The 27,599-nt window shown below is 36.6% G+C and overlaps 1 protein-coding gene across 7 annotated transcripts in view; it reads right to left on the bottom strand.

The window, feature by feature from the left end:
- NEK1 (NIMA related kinase 1) overlaps positions 1–27,599 on the bottom strand; it is a 239,119-nt gene that overhangs the window by 164,884 nt on the left and 46,636 nt on the right. For all 7 annotated transcript variants that reach the window (XM_040470858.1, XM_040470824.1, XM_040470831.1 and 4 more), the window contains exons 11-16: positions 21,080–21,140; positions 18,657–18,808; positions 3,779–3,838; positions 3,467–3,526; positions 3,325–3,372; positions 3,088–3,162 (exon numbers count right to left, since the gene is read on the bottom strand). In XM_040470858.1, the coding sequence (XP_040326792.1) occupies positions 3,088–3,162; positions 3,325–3,372; positions 3,467–3,526; positions 3,779–3,838; positions 18,657–18,808; positions 21,080–21,140 (456 nt within the window). The remainder of the gene's footprint in view (positions 1–3,087; positions 3,163–3,324; positions 3,373–3,466; positions 3,527–3,778; positions 3,839–18,656; positions 18,809–21,079; positions 21,141–27,599) is intronic.

Here is a 27,599-nt window from a genome sequence, read left to right as displayed (position 1 = left end):
GCAGTTGCATCTCCTATGAGATTGGCTACTCTCTGTGTTTAGTCTAGTGCTAATATCACCTTGACCTGAATTTGAGTCTTCTAATGTTTCTCTTTAGCAAAAATGAAAAGTATGCTAACATCTCTGAAGACGTTTATATTGAAAACAATGCTGAAAATACTGTACTAGAATACTGATGCAATATTGTCTTTCAAAAATCACCTTCTTCCCTAATTATAAGCATATGTTAATGAGTTTTGACAAATATATACACTTGTATAACCACTACCACAATCAAAAGCATATCTGTCACCCTAAATGATCTTTGTTCCTTTGCAGTCAATGTCCCCTCATTCCAACCACTGATCTGCTCTCTGTTATAGACTAGACTGCCTTTTGTATAATTTCATATAAATGAAATCCTACAATATGTACTCTTCTGTCTGGCTTCTTTAACTCAGCATAATGTTTTTGATTGATCCATGTTGTTGCGTGTATTAACAGGCTATTCATTTTTATTGCTGAGTAGTATTCCAATGTGTTTTTTCCTGCAATATATTTTCAAACCACTGATATGCCTCTTACATATTATGATTACCATATGATGTAATTATGTATGTGGAACATTTCCTAATTAAAAAAAAACACACATTCATAAGAAATAAATCAGATATGGATGGTATCCATATCATCCATTACTGGAAGCAGTAAGTCCCAGATTTTACAGATAGTAAATAATCAAAGACAACTGATTATACTGTGAATAATGCCTTATTATTTAGCAGTTTATAATAATAGTATTAATTTTGAAATATACCCTTTAGTTTCTGTTTTATCTTTATTTAAGGGATCTCTTTAAGTTGACTGACATAATACTGAGCCTCCAGGTCCTTATCACCTGCACAGAAATGAAACAGCCTAAGAAGTTAAATATTTCAAACCCCATGGGAAATAAGTACAGAAACTAACAGAATTTGCTTTAAGTCATGGGAAATAATTTTATTAATCCTTAATGAAAGCATCATAGAAATTTATAAAGTAAAGCAGAAACCTATTAAATACATACTATCTAATACTGTTGAAAAACTGTCTCAATCAGTTATCAAACAACATTGATAGGACTTTAGGATTAAATATTAAACATCACAGGAAAAAAGATATTTTATTGCATATCAGAAGATATATTCAAAAGGAAAAGAAAAAATAATCAAATTCTCAACACTAGTCATGGACTTGATATAAAATGCTTGACAAAATGTGAGGGCCCACACTTCAACTGTTAAGTTTTGCTTTCCAACTGGGTAAGATACAGAGTTAGTCATTTTAGAATGGGCTGAATTCGGAGTCATTCCTTATCATTCAGAGTTCTACTTCAGAGTAAAGTAGATAGTGCAGTACAAAAATGGTAAAGTATAATTTTAAAGATAAAATTATATTACTACAACCTGTAATATATTAATACAGAATTAGAAAAACTTATTGAATTATTCATATGTAATATGAAAAATCAAGAAAACCAGGACAGAACACACATATCTACACAAAACTTTTATTCAAATCATAACTTTTGGAGAAAAGAAGTAAAAATGGTAATCAAGTCAATTTGATAACTCTATTGGGCACCTAAATAACATCGTTAATTAAAAGTTGACTGGGTAACATATGTTAAAATTATAATACTGAGGAAAAAAAGTTTATCCATTTTTCATTGCTGTGTAACAAATCACTACAAACTTAGTAGTTTCAGACAATACCCATTTATTATCTCACTGTTTCCCTGGCTCACGAGTCTGGACTTAGTTAGCTGGGTCCCCTGCTCAGGATCTCACAAGGAAGCAATCAAGGTGTCAGCCAGGACAATTCTCATCTGAAGCTCAGGATCCTCTTCCAAGTTCACTAGTTCCTGGCAGAATTCGCTTCCTTGTGGCTGTAATAGCTAAGGTCACCACTTTCCTGCTAGCTGTTAGCCAGAGGCCACTATCAACTCCTAAAGGCCACCTATACTTCCCTGCCATGTAAATGCTTTTTTTTCCAGGCCAGCAGAAGCATGTCTCTCAGACTTTCTTCTCCTCTCTAGTCTTCTATGAAGGAATCTCATCAAATGTCAATGGTAATCACAGGAGTGACTATCCTATTACCGTTTACCATGTAACATAACCTAATCAATGGAGCTATAACACCACAATATTCACAGGTTCCACCCACACATAAGGGGAGGGAATACAAGGTATCTACACTAGGAATCAGAAATTTGGAGGGCCATCTTAGAATTTGGCCTATCATAGATATGTAAAGAATGCTACAAGAGCAAAAGAGGAAATAATAGGATTCAGATAAGCACAACAAAGAAAGAAACAAGAAGTTAACCTATGAATCCTTGCTAATCACACTCCAGGCATTATTCTTGAATTTTTTCTTTATTTTTAAATGAAGAAGTCTCAGAAAAGTAACTTGCCATTTGTTATATAGTATGGATCTACCCAAAAGAAATGTTTGAATTAACATACCTAGGTAACTAGCTAGCTAGGTAATTTGTTACCTAGGTAAATGGTTGGATGTTGGACTAAGAGTGAGGAGGCAGGGAGGCATGCTATCAAGTAAAAAGAAACACAGTACAAAGACAGAAATCAGGCAGACTACACAGAATAAGAAAACTACAAAATATGGTCTTTAGTTCAGCCTCACTTGAGCACACAGTGTGTGGTAGGGAAGGGATGGAGATGAGCTTGGAAAGACTGGCAGGGGCCAGAGTAACAAGGATCTTACGAAAACTTAATCCTTAAGGCTAGATGAAGCAACAGAAGGATTTAAGGCAGAGGTGTGACAAACTTTATTTGATTTAAAAAAGATTCTTCTGGAAAAAAAGGTATATCATAGCCTCCACACCAAACTTTTTAAGCAATTTTAACTGTGTCAGATATTAGTTATCAATACATGTTATATATGAAGTACATGCAGGAAAACTAATAATTCATAATAGATGAAGAATTTTAGGTATGAAGTTAATCCTTTCCCCACCAAAAAAGCCCATTATATACATTTCAAAGAGCATGGTGAAACTGGAGAAAACACTGCAATAGTGTAACCATACTGATATCAAATGCCTACCTTTACTTCACCACTTCCACCAGCACTTAGCACGTTTCTCCATCCTTGCTCCCTGGCCCTATTTATTCTCTCCAACTTTTGGGGAAAAGAAACAAACAAAACACAATTTCAAGTATTTAATATAAAGTACATGAAATACATTTACTAATACAATGGAAATCAGTGTATTCCTTTGGAAAAAAAAGTACGTGTGTGAGGAGGAGGTGGAACATACCAAGAAAAATGGATTAATCTTACCCTTTCCTTTTCCTGTCTTTTCATCTGTTCAGCCTTCATTAAACTAATCTGTAACAATTTTAAAGACAAACTTCTTAGAGCTCTTAAAACTATTATCATCTACAACTTGGCAAGGGAAGAAAAATAAAAGCAAAAAAACTACCTGATCCTTTTGTTTCTTTTCTTTTTCAATAAATTCCAACCTTCTCTTTCTTGCTGCTTCCTTAAATAAAAAAAGAACAGTTTCATCAAAAATAATTGCTACTTTTTTCTGGTTTCATAAGGAAAGTTAGTGCACCAATAGTAGAGGTATGCCCATAGAGATTAGGGGAAAAAAAAAAAGAAAGAATTAAAGTTAAAGGTTTCTGTTTGAAAGAAATAAGGAGGAAAGGTTTGGAGGTTTTATAAGATTTTGTTTCTTTTCTTATAATTGTTTTTGCAAAGCTTTAAAATAAGCAGACAGATGTCTTTATACCTCAAACATTTTCCTCCTTTCTTCTCCAGGATTCACTTTCTTCACTGGAATTTGATGGGCCTGGACAAAAAGTAAAACTACAAATTAGATAAGGATTTTGAGGTACTCATTTGAAAAAATTCAAATTTAAGGAAATTCAAAATAAGAAAAAGGTAGTCAATACTGCCATGACTCTGTTTCAAAATATATTATCCCTATAGTAATACAACAGTAGGGAACTTCAACACTCATTTACATCAATGGATAGATAGATCATCCAGACAGAAAATCAACAAGGAAACAGTAGCTTTGAAAATCACATTAGACCAGATGGACCTAACAGATACACATAAAACATTCCAACCAAAAACTTCAGAATACACATCCTTTTCAAGTGCACATGGAACATTCTCCAGAATGTTAGGCAACAAAACAAGTTTCAATAAATTCAAAAAGATTAAAACCATGTCATGCATCCTTTCCAACCATAATGATATGAAATTAGAAATCAATCACAAGAAAAAATCTGGAAAGAACACAAACACATGGAGGCTAAATAATAAGCTACTAAATAATGAAGGATCAACCAAGAATTTAAAGAGAAACTTAAAAATACATGGAAACAAATGAAAATGAAAACACAACAATCCAAAATCTTTGGGATAAAGCAAAAACTGTTCTAAAAGGGAAGTTTACAGCAATACAGGCCTACCTCAAGAAACAAGAAAAATCTCAAATAAACAACCTAACTTTACATATAAAGATGCCCTGTTGATTTTATTTTTTATTTATTTATTTATTTATTTATTTATTTATTTATTTATTTATTTAAATGTTTATTTATTTTTGAGAGAGAAGGCTAGCAAGCAGGGGAGGGGCAGAGAGAGAGGGAGAGAGAGAATCTCAAGCAGGCTCCACATTGTCAGCATGGAGCCCAATGTGGGGATCGATCTCACAAACTGCGACATCATGACCTGAGCTGAAAGCAAGAGCCAGACACTCAACTGACTGCGCCACCCAAGGCACCCCCCCTAAAGATGCCCTGTTGATTTTAATTATAAAGGAAAGAAAATGTTATTTTAAAAAATTACTTCAAAAAAATTACTTCAATGATCATTTACATTATCAAAATAATATTAAATTTTATTAATTTAACTTATTAAATCATGAAAAGTGTCTTTGGGTGGAGGCGCCTGGGTGGTTCAGTCATTTAAGTACCCAACTCTTGATTTTGGCTCAGGTCATGATCTCAGTTTGTGGGATCAAGCCTTATGTCAGGCTCTGTGCTGACATCAAGGAGCCTGCTTGAGATTCTCTCTCTCTCTCTCTCTCTCTCTCTCTCTCTCTGTCTCTCTCTCTCCCTGCTCCTCCCCCCTCCCCTGCTCACACATGTGCTCTCACTCTCAAAAATAAATAAATAAACTTTTTTTTAAAAAGTGCTTTTGGTAACAATTCCATATCAATAGCAGCTGTCTTTTAGCAAAAGCCAATGTTATGAAATTACTTGTATATACCAATCATTATTTCAGTTTTCTAAATTTTATAAAATTATCCGGAGGTAAGCACTAAAATTCTAAAAGGCAACTCAGAATAAATAAAATAAATGATTGTGAATTAATATGAAGTTAGTAAAATTAATAAAAAAGAACCAGGAAGACACAAACTTTATTTATAGTAAGATTTCAGAAGATATTTGATTTCTTCTTCAGAAAGCAACATGATATAGAATTTCTCCTTATGAAATGCAACTAATTTATTTTAATGGATACATTATTTAATATGAGCACAATAAAATAATGCTATTTAGTATATTACACTACCCAGCATATTGATAACCTGATAAAATACGAATGATTCTTTTTATAATGTGCTTTGCCAGTTTAATTCATGACCATCATAAACCAAATCCATTTTAATTTCTTCTTTTAAGTAAGCTCTATGCCCAATGTGGGGCATGAACTCACAACCCTGAGATCAAGAGTCACATGCTTACATACCATTGAATCAGCTAGGCGCCCCTAAACCAAATCCATTTTATTGATACAGTCTAAGTTAGCTTAAAGCTGCAAAACAGTACAGTAAGTGGTACTAAATCTCACACCATAAGTAACCAAACAGTGAGTTTACTACCTGAGAAGATCCAAGTGGTACATTCCCAGAATCATCCCACCCCCTCACCGTATTAGGTCCTAACTCCTAACTGCCAATTTTGGCTAGTTACTTCAAGTTTCACTTAAGTTAACCATGTATCTCAGCACTTAACTCCAGAAATGGCACTAGGGTCAATGAAATGACAATAATAGTGAAATATTTAAAGAAAAGTAACTTTTGAATTTTTTCTGAAAGTAACCAAGAGTAAGAAATACAATTCACATCCAGACCCTGTAAAGATACACAGTATGTATAGTTGGTTTTATTTCCATCTATTACTAAAAAAAGGACCCATTTTTTATTTCCAAACCAGACTTTTCCATCACTAAAAGCAACCCAAAATTTTAAAATAGTCAAGGGAGGGCACTGGGGCCACTGCTATTGATGTGTAAGAAAAAAATACAATTGGAGATAATGCTCTTCATAGTATTATAAACACGCAGTTAATGTTTCAAAGCATGTTATGTATATAAAATTTAAACTAGTGGGAAATGTTGCACAGAATTTTTGTAAAAATACATACTCCTTCCATTCCTTCCATAAGAAGGAATATTATTGGGCAATAAAGAGGAATGCAGTACTGATACATGCTACAACCTTGAAAACATTATGCTAAGTAAAAGAAGCCAGTAACAAAAGACCATGTGTTATAGGATTTCATTTACATGAAATTTCCAGAATAAGAAAATCTACAGAGACAGAAGTAGATTAGTGGTTGCCTAGGGCAATGGGGTTAAGGGGAAGAATGGGCAGCGAAAGCTAATGGGAAAAGAATTTTTTTGATGATGAAAATGTTCTAAAACTGATTGTGGTGATAGCTGCACAACTCTGATCTCACTAAAACTATTCAATTCTAAACTTTAAATGTATGGATTGTACAGTATGTGAAATAAATCTCAGTAAAGCTATTTTAAAAATATACATAACCCTAAGAGTTGCAGAATCATAATTTCTGGACATAGAGCTCTGCATTATATATTTTGAAAGGTTACACAGGTTAACTCAATCTATCAGGTCTAGCACTGGTTTCAACATCTGTGAACCACAACACCAAACAATTTAAAAATATTAACAAAGGGGACACCTGGGTGGATTAGCCGGGTAAGCATCTGACTCTTGATTTCAGTTCAGGTCATGATCTTATGGTGGTGAGATAGAGCCCTGCGTCAGGCTCTCTGCTGAGAGTGAAATCTGCTTGGGATTCACTCTCTCCCTCTCTCTCTGCCCCTCCCCCACTCAAGGTCTCTCTCTCTCTCTCTCTCTCTCTGTCTCTTTCTCTCTCTCTCTCTCTCAAAATTAAAAAAGAAAACAACAACAACAACAAAACATTAAATGTATTAACACAAGTAACACAGATCTCACTATAAACAAACAGCTTTTAAACAGATTACCCAATAGTGAGCAGTAAGAAGAGAATGTTTAATTAACACACCTACATACTCTTAGGTAAGTTAAATGAAGACACCGATTATATTCATCTTTTAATGCTCCATTACCACATATACAAGATACTCAAATATTTGTGAAATAAAAATATCAAGCTGGGGTCCTAGGTAGCTCAGTCGGTTAAGTTTCTGACTCTGGGTTTCAGCTCAGGTCATGATCTCACAGTTTGTGAATCTGAACCCCGATTCAGGTTCTGTGCTAGCAGAGCCTGCTTGGGATTCTCTCTCTCCCTCTCTCTCTGCCCCTCCCCTGCTCTCATTCAAAATAAATAAGTAAACTTAAAAAAATATATATATCAAGCTGTTTCTTTGTCACACAGGTATTTTCAACTGTATCTATACAGAAGAGAAAAATATGGTAACATAAAACATCCATATTAAGACAAATGTTTTGTTCTGTATTTCTTTTTAAAAATATGAACCAGGGGCACCTGGGTGGCTCAGTCGGTTAACCGTCCGACTTCGGCTCAGGTCATGATCTCGCGGTCCGTGAGTTCGAGCCCGCATCAGGCTCTGTGCTGACAGCTCAGAGCCTGGAGCCTGTTTCAGATTCTGTGTCTCCCTCTCTCTCTGACCCTCCCCCACTCATGCTCTGTCTCAAAAATAAATAAACGTTAAAAAAAAAATTAAAAAAAAAATCTGAACCAAAACACTAAAACATATTCCTAGAGCTCCCTCTGGTGGCACAATAACAGAATCTTAAAAAAAAAAATAACATTATTACAGGAACCGGAGCAAAGAAAGTTTCTATGAAAATATTCCCAAAATTTGTTGGGTAGTAATAACTTAATACATTATTAGTTTAAATTTTTACAACTGCAAATGATAGACAATATCATTAAGTGTTTATGGTTTTTCTTGTAAACTTCTCATTATGAAGCTTTCACCTCCTCCATGAACGCACCAAATGTATACCTATTATGGAGCAATTCCTCCTGAAGAACTGAGGGCTGACTGAACAGCTTCTGCACAGCAAAAGACAGAACAGCAAAAGAGACAAAAGACATGGTAAAAAAACAAAAACAAAAACAGGGAATCCCCACCCCAATGCTGAGAACTACAGTGGGGACGAATAGTACTGAGGAGCTAGGAGCAAATCGGTCTGCCCTGGAGTACAGACAAAAAGCCACACTTGCCTACTTGCCTCAGCATGCCCTGGGTCCCTACTCCACACCATCCCCCAGAGGCTTGGGGCTTCAGAAGAGTAACTAGCACATAAAAGAGCCAGCCCTAAAACTCTACCAAGGGCAGGAGAGCTGCTCGTATCCTTTCTGGGCCAAGACAGAGGGGCTAGTGAGCAACACAGTTTACACTCCCCCTCCACTTTAGTAAGCTGGTCTGCCGCCTGAGTGGACCCTGGACCTCTAACCCACATCAACGCAGCCACCAGGCCGTGAACACGACACCCTTGGTCAGCACTTACTATAGCTCCAGCATTTGTGTCAAGGTGACATAGGTGTGCAAAGCACCCTGGAACACTCCAGGCCCAGATCACTCTGGCTTCAGACAGCTTACTAGGGCACCCCTGGTGCACGGTATTATGGGACCTCCCAGCTGATGCCTATTTCAACTCCAGCTGCCCCAAAACACCCCCAAGTGTACTGGTGCTGATGTGGCAAAATGGAAAAGAAAATGTAGATAAAATTAAATTTACTGCCCAATGGCAAAAACTTGAGGCAGGGAGAGTAAAACATTCCTCTAGGAACTCTCTACAGTCTTAATGTTAATGTTTTGCTAGAGGGAAACCTTAGCTTGACAATAGCTAGGCCTCCAATATCTTAAGAGTCTTCTTTAGCATATGAAATTCGTTTTGGAAACCTCCCGTTTGGCTTTTCCTCCCCAACTCCACAGTATATAACCAGTCACTCCTTATAACCCCAGAGCAGTTCTTTCTGGCCATGGGTCCTGTCCCCGTGTTTTAATAAAGGGATTTCTTTCAACTGAAATGGCAATAATTAATAACATGAAGACATCAAAAGTAAAAATCTCACTAGAAATGGCAAAGATAGGATTAATCACTTATAAAGATACTAAAAAGCTTGAAAGAAAAAAGTAAAATTAACTACAATAATTAGTTAAGGGAGGGGCGCCTGGGTGGCGCAGTCGGTTAAGCATCCGACTTCAGCCAGGTCACGATCTCGCGGTCCATGAGTTCGAGCCCCGCGTCGGGCTCTGGGCTGATGGCTCAGAGCCTGGAGCCTGTTTCCGATTCTGTGTCTCCCTCTCTCTCTGCCCCTCCCCCATTCATGCTCTGTCTCTCTCTGTCCCAAAAATAAATAAACGTTGAAAAAAAAATTAAAAAAAAAATTAGTTAAGGGATACATAAAATAAGAAAAACATAAGAGTGACTTAAAAATATAACATGTGGAGGGGAAAGAAAAATGTAGTTTTGGAAGGTGTTCAAATTTAAGTTGCTATCAACCTAAGCTCTCATACACGTCAAGATGATACAATGTGAATCTCACAATACCACAATGCAAGAGCTTATAGTAAATGCACAAAAGAAAATGAGAAAAAAAACTACACATGACATTAAAGAAACTCATCAATAGGCACATGAAAAGATGCTTAACATCACTATCATCAGGGAAATACAAATCAAAACCACAATGAGCTATCACTTCACACTAGTGAGAAAGGACAGTATCGAAAAGACAAGAAATAACAAGTGTTGACAAGGATGTGGAAAAAAGGGAACCAACTCTCAGAGCACTACTGGTGGAAATGTAAATTTGTGCAGCCACTACAGAAAACAGAATGGAGGTTCCTCAAAAAAACAGAACTAGAGCTACCATATGATCCCAGTAATTCTACTAGTAGGTATCTATCCAAAAGAAATGAAAACATTAATTGGAAACAATATATGTACTTCTATGTTCACTGCAGCATTATTTACAATGGTGAAGATATAGAAATGACCCAAGTGTCCATGAGTAAATGAATGGATAAAGAAGAGGTGGTGTATATATACAATGGCATACTACTCAGCCATAAAAAAGGAATAAAATCTTACCATATATGACAACACAGATGGACCTAGAGGGTATGATGCTAAGTTAAAAAGTCAGAGAAAGACAAATACTGCATGGTTTTACTTATATGTGGAATCTAAAAAACAAAAAACAAAACTCAGATTCATAGCTAGAGAGAACAAGCTGATGGTTACCAGAAGGGAAGGGGTGGGGGTGGTAGGGGACAAACTAGGTGAAGAGACTTAAGAAGTACAAACTTCCAGTTATAAAATAATTAAATCATGGGTTGGTAATGTGAACAGGGGGAATACAGTCAATAAACACTGCATGAACTTAGTAAGGTGACAGACTGACTTATTATGGTAACCATTTCACAATGTACACAAATGTCAAATCAGTCTATGGTATACCTGACACAAATATAGTATCATATGTCAATTATATCTCATTAAATCAAAACAAAGGAGACGTTTATAAGAATGTAATCAATCTGACTTCATATCAGTGAATTATAATACAACCACTGATGGTAATAATAAACATTTACATTAAGTATATATAATATTAAATTAAAACATAACAAGTTATCTATAAACTATCAGATACACATGAAAAATACAGGCAACGTATATTTGAATACAAATGTGGAGGGGCCAACCACAAAATTAATTTAAATTAAATGCAGTGTTTGGATAATGGGAATGTTACTTTCCTTAACTCTCAAAACTATTCTAAAAGACTACAGCACGTTTATTAGAATACATACTTTGTAGGAAAAAAAACCCTGCAAATCAAAGTTATACTACTTAAATTACTTTGAAGAACCAAAAACTGTAACAGAAATGAAGTTTCCATCTCAAGAATTACACATGTATATAAAAAAATTGATTTCGAGGAACCTGGGTGGCTCAGTCAGCTAAGCGTCCGACTCCAGCTCAGGTCATGATCTCGTGGTCCATGAGTTCAAGCCCCGCATGGGGCTCTGTGCTGACAGCTCAGAGCCTGGAGCCTGTTTCAAATTCTGTGTCTCCCTCTCTCTGACCCTCCCCCCATTCATGCTCTGTCTCTCTCGGTCTCAAAAATAAATACACGTTAAAAAATAAATAAATAAATAAATAAATTGATTTCAATGCTCTAAAGCTTTCTCTTCATGACCTCACACTGAAGTAGTCACCTTTAAGCACTGAGAATAAAAACTCAACAACACTGGCCTTATTTGTACCTAAAAGCAGATTTGTTATCTGGCCTTTAACCCTATTAAGTACTGTTAAAATATTAAAGAATATTACTTTCCTGATTTGGAATTCATTTTTTTTTTCCTTTTCAGTACAAACTCATTTCCCTTTTATTAAAGTTCTAGTTACCATGACATCGTTTGGTACTGAATAGAGAAAAACTTGTTCAAATAAAGTAATATGTTATCATCAGTATTTTCTATAATCAGGCAGCATTAAGAATAAATCCTTGAGAAGCCATCCATGGGGTTTACACTTTGTCAAGGCCCAGCTCCTCTGGAATGCAGATTTCCAGTTCATTTAAAGCTGGTCTAAGTTCCTGGATGACACAGAAGTAGATTTCCTTATGAGGCTCTGCTTTGTCCTAACCTCTAGGATGTGATATGCACTAGCAAAATCCTTTAGCTGTCTGAATGCCTGCAAAGCGGCATCAATGATTTTGGGTCCTGGAACCAGGTCACAGCCCACAAGCATGTTCATCCCTTTACTCAATTCGCAAGCATCAGTATCTGGCTTGTTGAAGTATGTTATCCAGTGGGCATCAAACTCCTCATTTGTCTCATGTGACTCAGGGGAGTAGCAGTGAACTGACTGGACAGTGTCCCATGACAGTGCAGCTGGGAACCAGGGCCCAGATCCAGGTACAGGAGGCCTCAAGGGCTGGCATAGGAGACTGTGGCTGTTGCAACAGAGTGGCCCTCAGCAAGACGGCAATGGTGGCACACAGCCTAAGCTGGAATTCATTTCATTTACTCATTTATTCACTGATTTTTTAAAAAGTCTTATTAAACACTACTTTGTGCAAAATGTAAAACACAGCCCCTAACTTCAGAGAGATGACAGTCTAATAAAACAGCATTAAGAAGATACATATGAGGTACTAAAGGAGTTTCTGTCCTGTTTCCTGTTTTTTAGAGGGTAAAAGGGACAACTGGGGAAGAAACAAGAAAAGCCTCTGGAAAAAAATTTATCCTAGTGTTCCCTAAGTCCCTTAGAACAATCGAGAACTATAAACATCAATTCACACTGCCAGCATAGTAGTGTTCCAGGAAATAATGCCAATATTACATTCTTTAACCTACAAGCTAACAATGTGAACAGTTACCATACAAATTGCTCCTTTTGCCTTTTCTCAGGCCTACGACTCTAGTTAAACTGTAACATGTGAGGGCAAAAGAAATATAGTCTTTACTTTGTATTCTCCAAGTGCTCACATAATAATACAGTATCGATATCACATGTACCTACACAGGAAAGAGAGTCAAAGAAAAAAGAACATTTAAAAAGGAAGAAGGGATATGTAATGAATAACGAAAAGAAAGAAAAAAGTACATACTAGTCATTAATGCCAAGTCCAATTTAGATCAGACTTGCAATTTTGGAGCATTATTGACATTGGTGGATTGAATGCAGGTTCTGGAAAGTGTTCAATACACAAACGTGAATATGACATTTATTTGGTAGGGCAGTACTTTCCCACTGAATGTTTGCTACATGAATATATTTTCTTTTTTTAATGTCGATAAGCCTGGGTCTAATGATGCTTAGATTTGAATTCTTGGGTAGGACAGGTAAAGGAATTATATTAATTGTTAGTATCCTTAGTGCTATTATTGATAATAATCTTAGCAGACTATTTATATAACTAAAGAAAACAGTTATTAAAACTTTTTTTTTTCCAGTCTTCACCTCATGGAATAAAGACACACTCCAGTGTTCTCAAGAAAGTTGACCATTGTTTTCGTCTCTAGGTTTTATTTTTTTATTATTTATCAATTTGCTAAAAACAGTAACAAAAAGTCTTTTGTAAATAGTTTTACTACAATTTTTGTTGTTATTCATTCTTTTAAAGAATTAACATTTGACTGACTTGACAAAATCTAAGTTCCTATTCATTAATCTATTCACTCATGCAGTAAGTATTTATTGAGTGCCTACTCCTTGCCAAGAATCATTTGCCAGGAACCAGTGAACATAACAACAAGCAAGAAATTCCTGCTTTCACGGAGCTTACACTGAAATAAAAAAGACTAGCGATAAACAAGTAAGAAATACACAGTGCATTAGATAGTTATAATGTGAAGAAAAATAAAGCACAATAAAGTAGATAAAACTATGGGGGTAGGGTTGAGGGACAGTTAAATGACATAGAGTGATCAAGGATGAAAGCTCTATTCATAAGTTGAGTTCTGAATACAAATCTGAAGGAAGTTAAGGAGAAAACTGCACAGTCTTCTTTAGGGACAGTCCTTTAGGAAAGGAGAATAGGAAGTAAAAACACATTTTCAAATAAGTGCTTGAAATGTTTGAAGGCAACAAAGTTAATTAGAATGCAGGCTGGGGTTGGGGGTAGGTAGGTAGCAAATGGGGGAGTAGAAAACAAGGCTTGGAGAGGTAATAAGGGCATCAGAGGGCTCTGCAGACCACTATAAGGACTCTGGCTTTTATTGAGTAAAATGAAAAGCCAATGCAAAGTTTCAAGCAGTAAAGTGCAATGATCTGACCTTCATGGTAAAAGAAGTATTAGGCTGCTCAAGTGAGAACAGACTGAAGTAATTTTAGAAGGTGTGAGATCAGCCAAAACATTATAACCAAGGTGAAAGGTGAGGGTGGCTAGGACTAATTTGGCGACAGAAATAATGAGGAATAGTCAAGACCACTGCATATATTTTGAAGGCAGAGTCAACAGAACGTGATGTTGGAAGGGTAGTCAACGATAACTCCAGAAGTCTTTGATGAGAACAAATGGAAGGATGAGTTAGCATTTACTAAATTCAGAAGGGATGTGTGGAGGATGTGCAATCAGCAGTTCAGTTTTACACATGTGAATTTTGAGATGCCTATTAGAAATTCAATTAAAGATGATAAGACAGATGTAAGTCTCAAGTTCAGGAAAGAAGTATTGGCTGCAGATAAAAATCTGGGTGTCAGTTTTCAGATGCTGTCAATTAGAAAGTGAGCATGGCACAAGAGGAAAGATACCCAAGGACTGAGTATTTAAGCATTTCAGCATGTAGAGAGGTCAGAAACATGAGGAGGAACTTACCAAGGAGGCTGAGAAAAGCAGTCAATCAGGTAGGAGGGGAATCAGAAAAGTGCAATACTTTGAACTCAAGTGAAGAAATACTTAAAGAAGGAGGGGGCAATCAAGTGAGTCAAAAACTGAGGCCGAGGAAGAAGAGAAGTGACCCCTAGACTTAATAATACAAAGCTCACCGATGTCCTTGGCAAGAGCGGTTTTATAACAGCATGACAAAGCCCTGAGTGGATGGGTTCAAGACAAAATGAGAAGAGAAGAACTGGAGACAGCATAAACAATGTTCTGGAAAAGTTATGCTGTTAAAGGAAGCAGAGATATAGGGAAGTAGCTGGAAAGAGATATGAGAGATAAGGAAAGGGTCTGGGGTTTTTTGTTGTTGTTGTTGCTTTAAAGAAGGAAGACACAACATATTTGATTGCTAACAGAAATGATTCAGTAATAGGAAAAATATGATGCAGAAAAGAGTATGAGTTCTTTAGTAGGCAAAGAAAAAATAAAAAATAGTATACAAATGGCAAGGATGAATTTAAGAAGCAAAACAAATGAGCAAAGGGAAAGAGAGACAAACTAACAGATACTCTTTTATTTTAGAAACAGACTCTTCACTTTTAGAGAACTGATGGTTACTAGAGAGGAGGTGGGTGGAGGGATGAGTTAAATAGGTAATGGGGATTAAGGAGTATACTTGCTGTGATGATCACTGGGTGTTGTATGGAAGTGTTGAATCACTATATTGTACACCTGAAACTAATATGCATGTTAACTAACTGGAATTTAAATAAAAACCTTAAAAAAATGGAAGGTTTTGATGGGGGGTGGGAGGGAGGGGAGGGTGGGTGACGGGCACCTTTTGAGAGGAGCACTGGGTGTTGTATGGGAACCAATTTGACAATAAATTTCATATATTTAAAAAAATGGAAGGTTTGACTCAGATCATACCAGAGACAGATCACTCAAAGTAACAGGATGAAAAGCAGATATTTATAAACAGATATGACTGACTGCAAGTAGTGGTAGTTGAGAGCATGAGAAAATTTTCTTCCAATTGCTTCTATTTTCTCAGTAAAAGAGGAAGCAAGGTCATTTGCTTGAAGTGGAAAACAAGGTAAGAAATAACCATCTAGAAAGTGGGGGAGTAATTAGACTGAGGAAATAGAATAGGATGGCCAGAAGGTGCTCACTTGACATTATTAGTTATAAGTCTAAAGTGAGACCAGTCAGAATAGTTGTATGCTGTCTCCAACCACATTCCACTGCCCGAGTTCAGGCACAAAAGAGATGGAGAGTTGGATTTCACAAAGTTAGTTTTTGCTAGGTAATTTGTAATAGTGAAAGACAAGGGCAAGAGAGGTGAGGCTTTGTAAATTATAATGAAAGTATATGGATTTTAAGCCAAAACAGGAAAATAAAAATGAAGAGAGGGACACTGAAAAAAAAACAACTAGTAAAACCCATATATCCAAATAGGACAAAGAAGTTGTGGAGGTAGAGTCCTTGAGGAATAAGCTGGAAAGACAGGAAGTAATGGTAAGTCATGGGATGCTTATAATTGAGACTATGGAAGAGTTGCTATTATCAACAATGATAAACGTGATGGTATGACTACAGGTGAGAGTTCTAAGGGTGGTGGACAAAATCACTGAAAGAGAACAAATAAAAGACTGTGTACTATTGGAAGGATCATTGTTTTGGATACTGAAATCACCAAGAATTAAGACAGTGTTGGGAAGAGTGACAGGGAGTCAAGTGTTAAACTTTTAAAAAAATGAGGGTCTACAGATGAACCTAACATAGAAGGTTAACAGGTGTATAGTCTGGCAGGAAAAGCCTCAGAAACCTTTGGGGGGTAGTTAGGGAGCAGGGGAGACTCTTGCAGTGAGAAGCAAGGAAAACACCTCCCTCATCCTAGTTCTAGACCCAGCGGTATTAAGGGATTAGAGAGAAAACAGTCACTATGTAAGAAAGTTGTACAATAGTGTGTACAGGGACAAGCCAGGTTTTAGAGCAAAAAAGGGGAAGAAGTGTAGAACACAGGGATTTTGCTGATAATGTGCAACAAGAGGGCTTTCTGGAAAAGTTTAGGGAGGTATGCAGAGGGTGGGGGTCAGATTAGGTTAGGACCAGAGGGAAAAGTCTGGAGTCCAGGGCTTCTGGTGATTATAGAAGAGGAATAAAAGATATGATGGAAATGGTCCATTAGGCCTAGATAAATGTTATACTGAAGGGCAGAAGGGAGGGAGGAAGGGAAGGAAGAGGGAAGGAAGAAGAAAAACTGGAAGAAGAAAAACTGGTATGCCACTTATATTGCCCCCCAGCCACAAATTCGCCCTCCATTGTCCTCCTTGTGAGAAGAAAGTGGACAATATAAACACGTCTTCTCTGCTTGCTATCATGATGTTAAGCTTTGTCAGCAGACAATGTTGGAAGGACAGTGCAGAAGAAAACAGCCTCTATTCCTGATTAGCATGCTTCCTTTCTTCTTGTTCCTGCTGCATGTGGGACACACAGTGACATTTACCCTGTGGGCAGCTGCCAGGATTCTTCTGCTGGTGCCCCTGCCAGCTTCCCTGTGAACTTTAGCAGCAACCCCAAGGCCAGCTTCCCACCAAATTCTGCTGGTGACCCAACTGGCACCCCAGCCTACTACCCAAAGAGTTCAGCAACCTCTAGCAACTCCCACCCGCACTCCAAAAGGCTTCCCAGAAGATTCAACGATCCTTCAAGCAGCTCCCCAGTACATTTCACTGGCACTCTAGGCAGGTTCCCAGGAGCTTCATCAGTTCTACAGTGGACAGTTTCATGTTTGCCAGCCTCGGCCTATGGCACATCAGTGAACTCCACCATCCAGTGGTTTACAGCCATACCACAACCAATAAAATTTGAATCTCAGCCTTAAGGATGGGACTGGGGAGATCTTCCAAAGTCTATTCCTTCTTTGGGTACTCTGTCTCAGCCCTAGGAAGAGTGGCTGCTTCCTATGATCTGCTATTCCTATATTCTTTAGAGTTCTTTATCCCTTAAAGTTCATTCCCTAAAAATAGTTATTGATTATTTATATTAAACTTCCCTTGATAAAATTATTATGTGTTTTTTCTCCTGACTGGATGCTGACTTACACAAGTTATTTGAAGACTAACTTACAATAATCATTTGAACTACCTTATGACAGATTTTAACCAAAGTGACTGATGATTCCTACCATGAAGTTTATCTTACAGCAATGTGCCTAAACACATATATATGTATGTATGCATACAGGTACATATGTAGTCCAAAACAAAACAGGTTTCATATGCCAAAGCATGCAGCTATTGACATGAAGAAAAATGACAAATTCCTGCAACTAACACTGTGTTCGTAGGCATGTCACCTAAATGCTATAGGCCTTAATTTTTTCAGATGAAATATTACCAAGTAGGGGTGCCTGGTGGCTCAGTTGGTTAAGTGCCAACTCTTGATTTTGGTTCAGGTCATGATCTTACAGTCATGAGATCGAGCCTACTTAAGATTCTTTTTCCCTTTCCCTCTGCCTCTCTCCCATGCACGTGGTGGGGGGAGGGAGGGGGCAGCACGTGCGTGGGAGGACACACATGTGCTCTCTCTTGCTCTGTCCCCCAGAAAAAAAAAATATATATATAATTAAATACTACAAAGCAGACTATACAGTAACATTCCTTCCAGCTCTATGATTTTGATTTATTTATCTGATTGTGAATTCTCAAATACAAATTTTTCCCACATTTTCAACAAGTGTATTACATTTACTTGTTTTAGGCACAAAAACAAACGCTCTGCTCAGGTTGTTCAAAAGTGATTTCACAGATAACATCACTTTCTCTTTATTGCACCAACTACTTAATATATCTACTTCATGTTTCCTTGTGATTTTGGTAAGTCTTGCCGGTTTTAGAAGACTGATGAAGCAGGGAATAGCAATGTTCTTTAGTAACTTAACGAAAACAATCCTATAAGTATCAAGATAACTGAATTGAGCTGCAATAAAAAAAAAAGATCAAATTTAATTTGTTACTAACACAGTTTGTAATATGATCATACCTGTTTATGTTTTTGAAGTGGTTTCTTCTCATGTAATTTTTTATCTCCAAATTTCTTATATGTTAAAGGTACTCCGTATTTAGCGGCAGGCTTTGTAATTTTCTGAGCAGACACAACAGAAGCCAAGCTTTGTCCTGAAGCTGGTCTTTTAGCTACATGGAAAGATACAAAGAGTTTTTTCTAGAGTTGTTTATATCAAATCTTTACTTTCAAAATTCTTCAAGATAGCACTTTTTCATTTTTACCATCATTGACAACATTTGAGACTTTTCGTTAAACATCTTATTCACGCCTTAGCACATGTCAATGCCTTCATTATAAACTATTTGATTCTAAAGCCACTTTTTGGAAAAAAAAAATCAAAAGGCCACACATCTCTAAGATATTGAAAATTTCATATTAAAAAAAAGCATATCCCTAAAATTGACTGTGAGTGATGACTGTATAAATCTGTGAATATACTAAAAAAACACTGAATTATATACTGTAAATAGGTAATTGAAGGGTATAGAATAATTAACAAAGCTGTTAAAAATGTTTGTAAAAGAACACTTACTGTTTTAGAAATTACTTTCAAAATTAGCACATAAACTTTAAGAGTAACTATTAAACACTAACACCATCATTTTGAGCAACATTAACACTTTCTTCATCTATATAATCTGAACGATACAGACCTACAGAAGAACAAAGACTTTAAAACAATTATTATAGCTCAGGGTCTAATGGAATGGGTACCTTCAAACACTAATGGTAGGAATATAAAATGGTCAAACTTTTTGGAGCGGAATCTGTATCAAGAATAAGGTTTATGGACTACTTTTAAAGAAATAATCAGAAGAGATATATAAAAAGGGTAAGTACTACAGCAATAATGAATTCAATTACTACTGAAACCTAGACAAGGTGAAGTCAATCTTAGAACAATAATAAACTCAAGAAAAACGTTTAAATTGAAGAAATTTAGAGGAAAGTCTACTATTTATGTCTCTCAGAGACATTAACTAGGAACTAAGAAAAGTGAAAGAAACAATTTCCCTCTGAAAGTTCAACTGTAAGATCAAATCAGAACACATATATACAACATCACAACACTGTAACTTGGCTAAATGTATTAACATAACCAAAGAAATACTATGTATACCAGTACACATACTGGCATACATACTGGAAAAGGAGATAAAGTCACAAAAGTGTAAAAATGGAGATTCCCAAGAGAAAAATATTGAATAGTTCCCATTCACACCCAGAAAAGAGGGAGAATTACGTCACTGATTTGGTGGTACTTTTCAGGCTCAGTGACAAGGCTACCAGCAGGATAAAGCTTAATATGGGGAGTTGGAGCCCACAAAGTATCTACAGGCCCATCAGCAATACAACTCCTATTTGAGCCTCATGATATTAAACATTTCATTCATCCAACTGCTCTTACAACAAATTAACTTTCTAATTCCTATGTAGGCTTATCTACATGGAAAGAATGTGCTGACATGGAATATTTTGGTCTTTGTGACAATGAAGCTTTTTGATCAAGATGTGACTTCTCATGAGGCGTGAGCTCTAGGAGAGACATGCTGATTCTGCTGTTTGTCTGTCTCTTGTGAATTTCGTTTAGAGTGAATTGATTTCCCAGGGACTGACAGTCTCTGCACCCTGAGAAGATGAGTCTAAGTGTCTTTAGGAAGAGGCAAATATTGCTAGCCTTCCTAAGAACACACTGCCATCCCACTTCCAGCTTCCATGGGCTCAGTTTTATAATAGGGTATTTTTTTCTAGTAACTGACTCAAACTCAAAATGGAGACACACAAAGCATTATGTTTGAAAAACAATATACTCTTCAAATCTTACATAACTTCCACTGACTTTAGAAATCCATTCCGGTATCATTCTATGAAGAAGAAATACAGTGTCCTTTGCATACAAATATACATACACATAGTACATAACCATACCCACTTATAAATATTCTTATAAATATTCTGCTGCTGTTGGCCACATTTAAAAGAAAATTATCGCTGGTAAGGTACCCAACTTCATATTAACTTACTTTTTAAAAATTTTAGAATATGAAGTATTTCTCAAAGAAAAATATATTACATAAAGATGTACACCTAAGACATTTTACAGCATTCTACAACAATCTTAGAACAGCAGCTAAGAAGGACAATTTCAAGATAGATTTCATTAAATAAGGCAGACAAGAAATGGAAATTTTGTTATTAATTCATCAGAAAGTGTTATATATTGTCGTCTCTCAAAAATAATTTAAAGATGCATTTCCCCTGAATTAAAGTTATCTACAATTATCCCAACTTATTATACCTACGTATATCTCTAATACAATTAGAGAGAATTACTAATTAGCATCAGTGTATTAATTACTGCAAACATACCTGTTTGGATTCACATTAATTTCACTTACCTGGTATAGGCTGCACTCCAAACTTGGAAAATGTTTTTAGACAAAATTCTTCTGCTATAAGCTTAGATTGAAAGAGGACAAAGAAAAAGTTAGAAAAGATGTTAAGTTGCCAAAACAAGAAACCTATCCATTAATCAGATTACATTTTCTCCCTTTTTCAGTCACAAATATGCTATCAGATAAACTATACTTACTAAACCTAAGTAACCCATTCACCAAATTCATCTCATGCTAATTCCCTTCCACTCTTACAAAATTCTTACATAATTCAACATATATCTCTTTTTACTATTACTAAAATACTCTAATACTTTATTCCCTAGCATTCATAAGCATATTTTGAGAACCAAAAATCAAATTTCCTGAAGTCATTTTCTCTCACTAAATTTTTTTCCCTCTTTAAGTGCAAAACGATGATGTCAACAAAGATTTAACTCAATTTTCAGTCTGTTTTGTTTCTTACTGGGTGGGGTAGGGGAGAGCAAGTGAATTTTCTCTTTAAGAGAAATGAGGCCTCCTGGAGAAAACAGTTCCACAGTAGCAGTGGAACAGAAGCTCCAACAGGCAAAAAAACCATGACTGAGATGGTCATCTGTCCCATTAAGGATTCCCATATAGCAGTTTTCAATCTCATACTGGCAGAAATGGCACCACTGGGGACGTATTCAATAGTGGAAATCCTCAGGCTCTCCCACCTCAGAATCACTAAAATAGAAATTATAGCAATGGGACCTACCAATGTCTTCCAAATGACTTTTTATGTATGCTGAACCTTGAGAACCACTTCACCAAAATTAAATTAAGTGAAGGTCTGGTTCATAGGCAATTCAGAGCAACTGTGTAAATATATATTCTCTTCTGAACATTTGCATTTTGTCCCTTCCTTTTTCGTAGAAAAAAAATAGGTGACTTACGAACTCCAACTTGCCCCAAACCGGGCAAGTTTCTTTCACTGCTTGAATGTGAGTTTTACTTTTTTGTGTGAATGCAATATGAACTAAGAGATGTGGCATATACAACCCGAGAAGATTCTGAAATCTCTATGCTGTGCTATCCAACATAGTTGCCACCCATATGTAGTTATTTAGATTAACAATTTAAATAAATACAACTTAAAACTCAACCCATTGGTCACACTAGGCACATCCTAACTGTTCAATAACCACATATGGCTGGTGGCTACAATAATGGACAATGCATATATAAAATACTCCCATCACAGAAAGCACTTTGGACAGCACCTATACTCCTAATGAAGTAGAGTTTAATCATGATTTGTCAAGCTTCTTCCAGGGTGTGCAAGATTGAGAATTAAGTCCTATTAAACCTTGGCTGATGGTAGATAGAGAAGTAAGAAGAGATTAAAAAAAAAAAACCCTACAGAATATTATTGTAGTTCATATAAAAAAGCTCATAAATTGTTTCAAAGTTTAAGCCATAAAACATGTATTATAAACTTTCTCACTAGAATACTGAACTAGTGATATATAGCAGAAAAGAGACCTTAGGAATCAAAGAAGAGCTTTCATGAAAAATGAAATCTAAGTGATATCCAAATAGCAACAAGAAGCTATACATATACTAAACACATACTATCCAATATTCTACTTGTTAATAATCATAATCTGCTTTTTTTTTCTTTCCATATTATAAATCTTGACATACTAGGCTTGAATATTTTCTTTCATTGCTGGCTAGTTGAATTCTAGTGCTTGACACTACATGTCCTAACCACTGGTTTTGGGATGGGGTGGGGTGGGGGTGGGGGGAAACTGCAGCAAGATTCAATGAAGTAGGTGCAAAAAGCAATAGTATATTGCAACATAAATCATCCTTGAAAATGTTATTTATAACAAAGGAGTATTATAAGACACCTACATTTCAGAGATTCTTGCTATATCCTATATAAGTAACCTTCAATCTACACATTTTAACTGGCTTTCTTGATTACTAATGTATTCTCCTTGTAGGAATAGTTAAATCCATACCTGTTTTCTGAAAATTATTTGTTCACACAGATGTTCTATTAAGCCAGAGAATATGGATAGTTATCTCATGAGTACATAAAAGTAATAAAACTAGGGGTGCCTGGGTGGCTCAGTCGGTTAAGCATCCGACTCTTGGTTTTGGCTGGGGTCATAATCTCATGGTTTGTGAGTCTGAGCCCCACCATCAGCCTCGTGTTCAGAGTGTGGAGGCTGCTTGGGATTCTCTCTCTCCCTCTTTCTCTGCCCCTCTCTCGCTCTGTCTCAAAATAAATAAATAAACTTATTTTTTAAAAAAAGGCAATAAGGGGTGCCTGGGTGGTTCAGCTGGTTGAGCATCTGACTTCTGCTCAGGTCATGATCTCACAGCTTATGGGTTCAAGCCCCACATCAGGCCTTGCGCTAACAATGCAGGGCCTGCTTCAGATTCTCTGTCTCCCTCTCTCTCTTCTCCTCCCTTTCTCAGGCACACACACACTCTCTCTCTCTCTAAAATAAACACTTAAAATTTTTTTTAATTAAAAAAATGTAATAAAACTATGACTTTGCTAGGTATGTGATTTACAGAAGATTTTAACAGGCACCTGGGTGGCTCAGTCAGTTAAGCATCTCACTCAATTCAGCTCAGGTCATCTCACAGTTCATGACATCTAGCCCCACCATCTGGTTCTGCCCTGAAAGTGTGGAGCCTACTTGGGATTCTCTCTGCCACTCCCTCAGTTATGCACCCCCCGCCAAAACAAATAAATAAGCATTAAAAAAAAAAGAGTTTAACAGTGGTCATTTAAATTAACATAGGCCATACGAATGCTTCATATAAAATAATTACAGTTGCAGGAAATTATATCAATAACCTGTGCTAATTGATTTGATATAAATATTTAACAAATCCCATCAAATTAAAATTTTAGTTCAACTCAAGTATTTATTACGCATCTATATGTGAGTAATAGAGAAAAAAATCATGAGTCCACAATTATACATACAAATGCCCACAGAACGGTTTCCAAGAATTATTAAATAGAATATAATCATATAACTTGATATTAATATATTTATATTAGTATAATAAAACAATATATTGATATTTTATATTGAATATATTGAGCACTTACTACATGCTAGACAGTAAGCAGTTTACAAACATTATCATTTTTTTAATTCTTTAAAAAAATTAAGATTTTTTAAAATAACCACCTCATGATGCAGATATGTTTGTAATCCGATTGTTTACAGGTCAGTAAAGTAAGGCAAAGAAAGGTTTAATAATTTTACAGTTAGAGACGGTTACCAGAAGGGAGGTAGGTGGGGGTGGGTGAAATAGGTGAAGTGATTAAGAGTACACCCATCTTGATGAGCACTATTGTACAGAATCATTGAATTGCTATATCATACACATAAAATTAATAATAACACTGTGCGTGTTAACTATACTGGATTTAAATTTTTTTTTAATAATAAGTTTACAGCTAGAAACCCAAGAAGACAGAGAGTAGACAGGCGCTGCCAGGAGTTGTGGAAGAGGGGAACAGGAGTTATTGGGCAATGAGTTTGTTCTACAAGGTGAAGAGCTGTGAAGATGAATGGTGGCACTAAATCAAAGTGAAAGTCTATTTAATACCACTAAACAGGGCATTCAATGATGCATTTTATGTTATGCACATTGTACCATGATAAAATAATTGGAAAATACAATAACAGAAACCTGAGACAGAGGGATAATTTTGTGATATGGTGATTTATATTAAGAAATAAATATTCGGTGTCCAGTTCCTGGCACACAGCTCCTAAAACTCTTAAAGTACCTAAGTGGTTAAGAATAAAGGTATCAAGGGGCGCCTGGGTGGCACAGTCGGTTAAGCGTCCGACTTCAGCCAGGTCACGATCTCGCGGTCCGTGAGTTTGAGCCCCGCGTCAGGCTCTGGGCTGATGGCTTGGAGCCTGTTTCCGATTCTGTGTCTCCCTCTCTCTCTGCCCCTCCCCCGTTCATGCTCTGTCTCTCTCTGTCCCAAAAATAAATAAAAAACGTTGAAAAAAAAATTAAAAAAAAAAAAAAAAAGAATAAAGGTATCAAAATCCAAAAAGGATAAAGGTATGTTTTGTTATGCCTAACAAGCCCCTTTCTTTTATTTTTAATATTGTACTGCATTTTTTTTTTAATTTTTTTAAATTTACTAAATCCAAATTAGTTAGCATATAATGCAACAATCATGTCAGGAGTAGATTCCTTAGTGCCCCTTACCCATTTAGCCCATCCCCCCTCCCACAACCTCTCCCGTAGCCCTCAGTTTGGTCTCCATATTTATGAGTCTCTTCTGTTTTGTCCCCCTCCCTATTTTTATATTATTTTTGTTTCCCTTCCCTTATGTTCACCTATTTTGTCTCTTGAAGTCCTCATACGAGTGAAGTCATATGATTTTTGTCTTTCTCTAATTTCACTTAGCATAATACCCCCCAGATCCAACCACGTAGTTGCAAATGGCAAGATTTCATTCTTTTTGATTGCCGAGTAATACTCCATTGTATATATATACCACATCTTATTTATCCATTCATCCATCGATGGACATTTGGGCTCTGTCCATACTTTGGCTATTGTTGATAGTGCTGCTATAAACATGGGGGTGCATGTGTCCCTTCGAAACAGCACACCTTGGATAAATGCCTAGTAGTGCAATTGTTAGGTCACAGGGTAGTTCTTTTTTTTTTTTTTTTTTCCTCATCACACTGTGCCACAAACACAAGAGACATTTATTTTATGCCACACTGGGGATTTTATGTTAACAAGGCATGTAGGATCCTACAGCGCAAACAGCATGGTAGAACATCATGAATGTGAAAGTACATGGAATGTTCACAGAACTTAAACATTGAATGGCTCATGAGTTTAATATAATACAGTTTCCTTTTTTTTTTTTTTTTTTTGCTGAAGCATAGGCTTCTGGTTTACAAATATAAATGTCACTGATCATATTACTTCAAGAAAATATCCTAAGTTTTCAATGAGGAGAAAGGGTAGTTCTATTTTTAGTCTATTTTTTGAGGAACCTCCATACTGTTTTCCAGAGTGGCTGCACCAGCTTGCATTCCCACTAACAAGCCCCTTTCTTTCTTTTTTTTTTTTTTAAATGTATGAAATTTATTGTCAAATTGGTTTCCATACCACACCCAGTGCTCATCCCAAAAGATGCCCTCCTCAATACCCATCACCACCCTTCCCTCCCTCCCACCCCCCATCAACCCTCAGTTTGTTCTCATTTTTTAAGAATCTCTTATGCTTTGGCTCTCTCCCACTCTAACCTCTCTTTTTTCTTTCTTTTTCCTTCCCCTCCCCCATGGGTTCCTGTTAAGTTTCTCAGGATCCACATAAGAGTGAAAACATATGTTATCTGTCTTTCTCTGTATGGCTTATTTCACTTAGCATCACACTCTCCAGTTCCGTCCACGTTGCTACAAAGGGCCATATTTCATTCTTTCTCATTGCCACATAGTACTCCATTGTGTATATAAACCACAATTTCTTTATCCATTCATCAGGTGATGGACATTTAGGCTCTTTCTGTAATTTGGCTATTGTTGAGAGTGCTACTATAAACATTGGGGTACAAGTGCCCCTATGCATCAGTACTCCTATATCCCTTAACAAGCCCCTTTCAAGTACACTTCAGAATTTATGTTAATGAGGTGACATCTAGAAAGCCCCTAAGAATGGAAGCTGATTGCCAGGGAAATCTGCCTCATGATTAGTGTTGGAACTCTCATTCCTACTCCTCTCCGGGGGAGGAAAGGGACTAGAGGTTGAATCAAACACTAAGGGGCAATGATTTAATCAATCATGTCTACATAATAAAGCCTCCATAAAAAATCTAAACGACAGGATTCAGATAGCTTCTGTGTTGGTGACTATGCCAGCAGGGTGACACATCTGTTTCACTGAAGAGAAACTCCTGCACTCAGGACACTTTCAGACCTTTCCCTATGTATCCCTTCACCTGGCTGTTCATCTGTATCCTTTATAGTTAGTACTCCTTTACAATAAACTGGTAAACTTAAGTAAATATTTCTCTGAATTCTGTGAACCACTCTAGTAACCAAACCAGAGGAGGGGGTTGTGGGAACCTCTGATTTATAGCTGGCCAGTCAAAAGCACAGGTGACAACGTGAACTTGCCATTGGCTTCAGAAGCAGGGCAGTCTTGGGGAACTGAGCCCTTAATCTGTGGGATATGATGATATACATCTCCAGGTAGACAGTACCAGACTGAACTAAATTTCAGGACACCCAGCTATGTTGCAGAATTGCTTGGTGTGGGAGAAACAACCACACATTTGGTGACTGGAAGTGTAAAAATTAACTGGTAAGAGGAACACAGGAGGAATGTTTTCTCTACCACAGATTCACAACTAGAAAACAAATACAAAGGGGAAGAACTGTATAAAAATGGAAAGAAAGGTGACTCCAGGATAATTTGAAAAAGCTACTTCGATCTTCCATAATTGTGCTGTGCTCTCCACAAAACATAGGCCATGTCCTAA

The sequence above is a fragment of the Herpailurus yagouaroundi genome, unplaced genomic scaffold, assembly GCF_014898765.1.
Source record: "Herpailurus yagouaroundi ecotype Mexico unplaced genomic scaffold, PumYag 28, whole genome shotgun sequence".
Taxonomy (NCBI): Eukaryota; Metazoa; Chordata; class Mammalia; order Carnivora; family Felidae; genus Herpailurus; species Herpailurus yagouaroundi.
This window is presented reverse-complemented; position numbering and strand designations above follow the sequence as displayed.